Source organism: Melampsora larici-populina (assembly GCF_000204055.1).
Source record: "Melampsora larici-populina 98AG31 unplaced genomic scaffold MELLAscaffold_9, whole genome shotgun sequence".
NCBI lineage: Eukaryota > Fungi > Basidiomycota > Pucciniomycetes > Pucciniales > Melampsoraceae > Melampsora > Melampsora laricis-populina.
In genome coordinates, this window is record NW_006768773.1 from 145,700 (window position 1) to 154,081 (window position 8,382).

Consider the following 8,382-nt stretch of genomic DNA (forward strand, 5'->3'; position numbering starts at 1 on the left):
AGAAAAGGGAGAAAAAAGAAAAAAAAGAAAGAGAAAGAAGAAGAAAAGAAGAAAGAGAAGAGAGGGAAAAGAGGGAGCCCCGGTTTTCTTCGAATCTTGACGGACTCATTGGCCATATACCAGCGAGTGGATCTTGCCATACAGGGACCAATACCTCACGCCCGAGAAATCCTGAGAAGTCCCTTACCCAAGCCGAGAAGGATCTTGATGATGAGAATGCCCCAGATGGTAAGTCAATGAATTTCATTACCCTGATCAACTCTTTGAGAACGATTGATTAATCTCATGCTCCATAGTTCCTCAAGTTCAATTCGAGCTAGATCACCACGGTGGTGCTGGCTGGCATGGAGACACTGGGGCTTTGACTCAAGCTGACCCTATCTCGACTCAACAGTCTACTTCAACTCAAGCTGACCCTACCTCAACTCAATCATTCTTTTTCAATCAAGCTGACCCTACCTCGACTCAACCATTCTCTTTCGATCAATCTACCTCCTCTTTCTCTTTTAATCAACCAACCTCGTCGATTCAACCAACCTCATTGATTCAACCATTTTCTACTAATCAACCTACCTCATTGACTCAATCTCCTATTTCAAGCAGTCAAGTAGGAGAGTCAAGCAAGAGAAAGAACCCGTTTACTTCGGTTGGACCTAAAACCAAGCCTTTCAGCCCAGAAGAAAAGAAAATTATCAAAATCACCCCGAAACAGATCACCCCTAAACAGCCAAACAACTTGGCTTCTGCGATTTCACTCATGAGCTTGAATCAAGAAAAGAGGCTTGAGGACGAGAAAAAGTATGCTGAAGAAAGAAATGAACGAAACGAAGCAAGATTAAAAGCCCACCAAAACGCTATTGAAGATCGAGCTCAATCTCGCCTTCAGGCTGCGGCAGTGGCAAACGAAAGGTTCCCTCATCAAAAGCAAGCATTGGAGTATTTTGCTATCAAGAAAGTAGAAGAGTTTCCTGACATTAAAATCCGAATGAAAGCAGCTGAGTTATTAAGAGATGAAGATACCGCCTCTTTCTTCACTAATCTTGATGACGATGAACGCTGGATATGGTTGAAGTTAAAAATGGAGGAAAACTCACATCAATTCTGAAATGCTGTAGCATTTGTTCAACATCAAATTTATGCGTAGATCAGTTCTTATTGCCAATCTCAACAAATGTAAACTAGCAATATATACATATATATATATTATTGTACATAGAAAATCAACCGTTTAGGTTCTCCTAAGTAATGAAATAATTTTGTTTTTGATGATGTAACAATCTTTTGCCTATTGATGACGTCCTTGAGCTATGTAATCGTCCCACATTTGCTCAGGCAAACGCATTTGATCAAGGTTTGCATTCTCTCTGTTGGCTACAGTAGCAACCTCGAAGTTTTCAAAATCTCGATTGGCAAGATTTTGATTGCGGGTGTCTTGTTCTCGATCAAATTCCTCAAAGAAATGATCCTCTCCAGCCAGTAATATGATGTTATGTAGTACACATAGTGCTATAACAAGATCTGCTTGTCGTTCGATTGGATACCTTCTCATGAACCAAGTCAAAGGAAACGGCATCTTTGTAACACCAAATGTACGCTCGATACATCCTCGAAGCCCAGAATGGCGCTTATTGTATAGTTCTTTAGCATTTGTAGGCCCTCAATTACCTTCAGCCCACTCTTTAACATGATATCAAACACCTCTGAAAGGTGTGAGAAAGCCCGGCTCGTTAGCATAGCCGGCATCTGCTAAATAGTATCGACCTGTACTTGAAAAGTCAGCAAAAGTACAAATGCAAAGCATACAATGCCATTACTCACCATCTGGTACTAAAAATGCACCATCCTGACGGGCTACTTTGAGAACCCAAGCATCACTGCTCCCTCCCTCAAAACCTGCCATGACAAAGTTAAATGAGATGTCAAAGTTGCATCCGGCAAGCACATTTTGACTTAAGATCCCCTTTTGGTTTTGATAAGCTGCTTTATCCCTTTCTGGTACACTTGCTGGTATGTGAGTACCATCAAACCAAGGATGGAATCGTGCACTTGAGGTTATCTCTTCAGGTATTGGCGATTCTGGTCCAGGCTGTCGGATATATCTATCTTTCAGGTCTACCAAAGCCGAGACCACTTTGTTATAATATTGAGATATGGTTTCTCCTGAATTTTGTAACCGCTTGGCAGCAAGTAAAGTTGACCCGGCGTTTCCAACAATGTAAAGGAATATCATCAGTTGCTCGACAGATGTGGTATGAATCGTGTCTTCCAGATAAGGCTCCATTACAGTAAGAAGCCTATGGAATGTAGCTTGATCCATGCGGCATACATCACGGAATCTCACTGGACTTCCCGCCAAAACTTCTTGCTCATACATGTACCCATGTAAAGCAGAGTTTCAACAAGGTATTTTTGGCTGCTGGGCTAGTTGAGCGCGGTCTAGAGCAGCTGCCATCAAGAGATCGATGATTTCTTGATTGTGATCTACGGGATTACTTTCTTCAGATGAAGAAGATTCCAGAAGTAGATCTAATTCCCTCAAAGATGCCAAGGAATCAGAAGACATATGTGCTGATGTGTGTGATGGCTTGATAGTCGTGATGACTCAAGAGATGGATGGTTTAAAAAATAAGTTGCATTACCAACAGTCAACAAGCTTTTCTGCTTTTGACTACCAAACGAAATACAACTTTTTTGTACCTTTAAGGCGACTTTTCAATAAAAGTCAACTTAAAACAGAAATTGACTTTCCGGGCTTGGAAAGTTCGTACCTTTCAAAAGGTACGAAATTTCATAAGCCATACCAAACAAGCCCTAAGTCTCAAGTGTGTCTTGAAAGTTGGTCCAAGGAGTTCAAGTACAGTCAATCCAGATTGGCTTGACCATTCAAAAAAAACAAAACTATTTTTGAAAGTCATACAGGCCAAATACAGGCCTTTTTTGAAGCATATGCTTCAATCAAGGTATGAGATTTCAAACACCTCTTGACCGTTGAAACCAGTCAAGAGCTGTTTACAACCCTCAATACCACCAACCAAACCCTTCATACCACTTCCATACCACCACCACCACCACCAACTTCCTCTATCTTAGATGCCTTTTGTACTTTATTCACCCCAAATCAAGGCACTTGCTCTTTCCAAGCTCTTATCGGGCCAAAGCATTGGATCAATCAACAAGCAACTGGTTACTGGGATCAAACCAAGAACCTTCCTAAGATGGAAGGCTCTTTACGACAAGACTTGAGCGGTTGTACGGGATCCTGCCACCTACGATTGACAAGGACAACCAACTCTGTACACTGACAAGGATCAAGACTTTATGGCGGAGCTCATTGACGCCAATCCTATACTGTTTCTCGACAAGGTTCAAGCTGCCATGTACAATCACACGGATCTTATGGCTTCTCAACAAACAATCTCCAACAATCTCAAGGACCACCTTTCTCTTACTGTTCACAAAGTCTTTGCCGTCGATCCGATGCAATCACCGGCCCTTCAAGCAGCCTATACAGCTCAGATCTGTCGAATTCCACATGAGTTTCTTGTTTTCCTCGGTAAGTTTCTCTATTTGTCTTTCTTTCTCTTTCATTTAAGACTCATTAAACTGATAAAACTTGAATTTGTTTAACCTTGACCTAGATGAGTGCGGTTTACGAGCGCAAGACGTTCAACGGAAGCATGTTTGGTCCAAGCAAGGCGAGCGACCGAGAGCGTTAAAGCGCAAACGCAACAGTTGTCACTACAGCATGCTGGCTGCAATATGCAAGTTAGGCTTGCTAGCAGTCAACAGCAAGATCAATGCTTATACTCAAAATGAATTCAAAGCATTTCTTAAACATGTTCTTGTAAGTTTTTTCTCTTCATTCAACATCTGATCCATTTCAAGAAGCTGACTATACATATATTGACTTTAGCTTCCTGTCATGCAACCTTACCCCAATCGAAATTTGGTCCTCGTCATGGATAATGCACCCATCCATTGCTGTGGAGTTATTCAAGAGTTGTGTGACCGGGTGGGAGTCCTTTTGGTCTATCTACCACCATATTCGCCCGATTTCAATCCGATTGAGCGGGTCTTCAAGGTCTTCAAGGACAGGCTTCGTCGAGAGGGTTATTTGTGAATGCAATCAATAGGTTTCGCTGTCTGCATCAGGCTATGAGCGATGTATCAAGGGATACTTTCATCACTAAGATTTATCAAACATGTGGTTATAGACCATGGAGTGACCAACTTCCATGAAGTCTTTTGTACATCATCAGATTATCCAATGTTAACAAGTTCCCAAAAATTTATTGTAAAGAAAATCAAAAGGTCTTTGGTCCAATTTTTAATGTTCTCAAGTTGATTTTTTTTAAAAAAATATTGTAAAGATAGCCTCAAAGGTCATTAGACCAATCTCTAATGTTATCAACTCTTTTTTTTTGACAAATTTATTGTTAAGAAATCAAAAGGTCTTTGGACCAATTTTCAACGTTATCACATGATAAAAAAACCTGAGAGATAAAAAAGTTCTCACCTTTGAGAAATGAGAAGGTCATCAGACCAAGTGCCAATCTATGGATTGAAATGTCACGCTGATAAATCTAGAATTTATTGATTGTACAATGCTCATTGATGAATGAAGCAAATTTCCTTGTAAAGCAATAACTCAGTGATCAACTCAAGTTCTCATAGATTTGATCATTGTCAACTGGGTCTCATACAATTTCAAGGACTCAGTTATTCATTGGCACAAAATTTTTTATTACAAAAAACAAAACATAAAGGTGATAATAATAATTTCTGGTTAATCTTGTACAGTACTGTGGCTACAACTCTGCAAGCACATTCTTTTATACATTAGGTCAGTACATTGTTTGTGCTGAGGAAGGAAATGTTAGACTGGTTAACGGTTTCTTCTTTTGAGATCAACTCAATAGGCAGCCAATTTGGCATGGAGACAAACACGAGCTCCAAAGGGAATACCATACTTTTTCATTTTCTCCACACTGAGTTCTGGAGTGTCAAACATCTCAAAGTCAACGATGTCCAAGTCTTTGATTACAGCTCGAGTCATGGAGTTGTCCTGGCTGTTCGTGCAGAAGCAAAGATAGTCCTCAATACCAGGAGGTGGTGTTGGGAGTGTCAAGTTGGTTGGAGCTTTGGTTGGATCTTTGGGTTGTTGGTGATCGGTGTTCAAGGCAAATAAACCGTTGCCAAGTGAAACCATTCCCACAGAGCTTGTCAATTGCGGATTCAGTGCAGAGTATGCACAAGTGTTGACTGGAGGGTTGAGATCCTCCCAGATAAACTCGGGTCCGGTAGGTGGCTTGTGGATCGAGACTCCATTAGTATGTTTGGCCTATTGTAGATAGAAAAGGATTCAGTTTTGGTTAAAAGTGAATAAAACGAGAGACTTACAATAGCTTCAGCCCATAAGTCCAAGGCAATAAAGGAGAGGTGCATTGCTTGGCAAGGGTTCAACGGGTTAATCATTCCCATACACTCCCACCCGTTAATTGTGCACTTTCCATACATTTTCATAAGCGTGGTATATGCAGACTGAACAGGTGATGCAACGCCAATTGACTGTTCAAGAATTTGTTTGTTAGTTTGAGCGCGCCAAGATCAAAGGAAATAGATGAAGACTTACTGCCATCTCCAATTGATCGTGTTGAGCACAATCAATTGCGTCCGGATTGGCATGGGCCAATGCTTGATCGACTTGAAGTTGCTGTTCAGCGTCCAAAGTGAGAACTGAGTGAATTTGAAACAAAAGAGAGTGGAAGTGTGGACAAGACAAGTCACTTACCTTTGAGTTATTGCAAGCCATTTTCTTTGGGTTTTCCATCATGATGCAAAAACCCATCTCTTTACCTTTCTTGGTTTTTGTCATATTCTCGAATGCAATAAAAACTGAGTCTATTTTGATTACTGGAGTCAAAGTTTTACCAAACACGCCCCCTTGAATAATGTAAGCTTTGAAATTGACCTGAATATCATTTTCAGCTTGCTTGAGTATTCGTCCGGTACCGTTCTTGTTGGTGTTGCACATATCGAAAAGGGAATTCTTGATTTCAGTCAATGACACGCCATGAACTTGGACTACAATGTCAATGGGGTCTTCAGTCTTGTAGTCGACATAGGTTTGAGCCAAACTGTTTTGTCGTTTGGTATCAGTAAGGGGAATTGGTATATAAGCTTTAAACAAGAACTTGGCTTTTGACGGTTTCAATTTGTTGCTGGCGGCGAGGACCAATCCAGATTGGGGAAGAGGAGCTGCAATGGGTCCGGGTGAATTAGTGAGATCGAGCTCAACACGTGGAGCTAATCATGAGTACATCAGTTTGAATCTTTTAAACCTGTCGATGGAATGAAGAAAAAACTTACCAGGCTCTTGAGCTTGAGCTGGAATATCAAATCCTCCCTTGCCAAACCTTGGATCCAACTTGCTGGCCTCCCAAAAATGGGCTTCCTCAGTGCCAGTGGCTTCGGATCCAAAATGTTGAAGGGTATGCAATACTAAATGAAACATCATTGATAGGTGGAAAGAATTTAAAGGATTGGTTAGTTTCAAGTAATCAAGAGAAATTCAGAAGGAGCAAGAAGAAAAACTTACAATCGTTGATATTGACTTCCGGTTGAAGTCAGCAACGGAACTCACAAGGACCGCCTTCTCCATAAGGGTCGACATGGATTGACTCTGAATTGAGATATTGGCGGTCACCGTTGATTCAAACGGTTTCCCAGTGGTGATCGTCTCTGCAAATGAATAAAAGGGGTCAGAATGGATGAAGCATTGATAAGAGTCAAAAGAATAAGAACAAAACTTACTTGTGCATATAATAAGGGCTGCCATCACGGCCACGAGGAGGACTAAGACCTTCCTTTGGAGCTCTTCTTGCTCGTTTTTTGCTTAGAAGAAATAATATGATCATTGGCAGTTGAGAAAGTGGGTAGATCAAATGATGGGAAGTTGGGAAGTTGGGTAGACGGTGATTGAACGGGGTTAAATGGAAAAGTTGGGCAGATCAAATATTGGTTGGGTTTGGAAAGGAAGTTGAGATGTTGAAAAGGAAACATTGAATATCAGTAGGAATCAAAAAGGAAAGAATGAATAGGATATCAAAAAGGAAAGGATATTGAAATGTACGCTGCCTCCAATACCCTTGCGTCCTTGGCGGCTCGGAGTTGACAATTGCTTGGTGGTCTGGCCATTCTTGTGAAGGTTTGAAGTTGGTATTGGGGTTTGTCGGTGTGGTAATCAAAATGTTTGCACCAAGACCAAGATATATGCAGAAAGAAACTGAGAATAATAAAATATTCATTTCAAGTGTCTTTTAAGGTCACCACCTATCAATAAAATTGATTATCCTCTTCAATTTCTCCAACTCAATCAATCTACTTCAATTATTTAAACCTGTCAAACTCTTCTAAAAATAACACAACAACAGCAAACTCAAAAAACAAAAGAACTCTATAATTAAATCAATTCAAAAATTCACTGATAGAACTTCAACTCATCATCATTCAATGTTAATCTCTTCTACTTTAGTTTTTATCTTATCTTAAAGTATTTATTTACTTTTGTTGAATTATAAACAATTTATTTCAAAACATTTAAACTTGACAAAAGGACATAACTCAAAACAAAAACAAACTATATACAAATATTTGAATTTTCCAATCAATCATCTTCTTCTCCTTCAACAACTTCACTATCTTCAAGTGGCTTCTCATTTATGTTCACTTTCACCTATGTTTAAAATTGAAAAATTGAATTTAATCCAAAGGAGGCTACAATCAAATGAAGCTAGACAAAAACTATATAGAAATGTTAGAAGAGATCAATGAATGAATCAGAAGAAACATTCAGAAGGACTTACCACAGGATCAAAAAAAATCGATTTTTTGATTTGATGGGAATTGATGAAATGGGTGGTGACAGGTCAACAGTAATAGATTATTTGATCAATTGAGAAGTTTTCAAGGCTTGATTTGACTCGGACCGACCTACAACAACATAGAAACAACTCAGGATAGGTCTTAAGAAGATGTTAGAAGATGGGAATGACAAAAGCAAAAAATCGAACTTACAATAGGTTTGATTAGGTTTGAAGGGTTGGCTATAAGAGGTGGTGTTTGAACAAGTTTTTGTTTGTGTCTTATTGTGTGAAAGAAGTTGTGCCCAAGATTGAAGTTCTTTTTTTGTTTTGTTATCGAGAGCAAAAGAGAGATTAGTGAAAGAGTTACTGTTTTTTTTTATCGTTATTGGGTTACTTTCTAGATTAGAAAGTAGAACATAGAGAGTTGGTTCTTTTTTTTAATTCATCACATCATTAGTGAAGCTGAAAACGAACGAAAGGGCCTTTCCCAAAAGAAAAAACTTACCCTTACTCATTT

The 8,382-nt window shown here is 39.6% G+C and overlaps 1 protein-coding gene across 1 annotated transcript; it reads right to left on the reverse strand.

Annotated features, from left to right (window-relative positions):
* Window positions 1-7,942: 7,942 nt before the first annotated feature.
* Window positions 7,943-8,319, reverse strand: MELLADRAFT_96262 (uncharacterized protein; the record flags this gene model as incomplete). Its single annotated transcript, XM_007407631.1, has 4 exons — window positions 7,943-7,992; window positions 8,077-8,181; window positions 8,233-8,258; window positions 8,315-8,319. The coding sequence occupies 4 exons, from the start codon at window positions 8,317-8,319 to the stop codon at window positions 7,943-7,945; spliced, it is 186 nt and encodes a 61-aa protein (XP_007407693.1).
* Window positions 8,320-8,382: the final 63 nt, after the last annotated feature.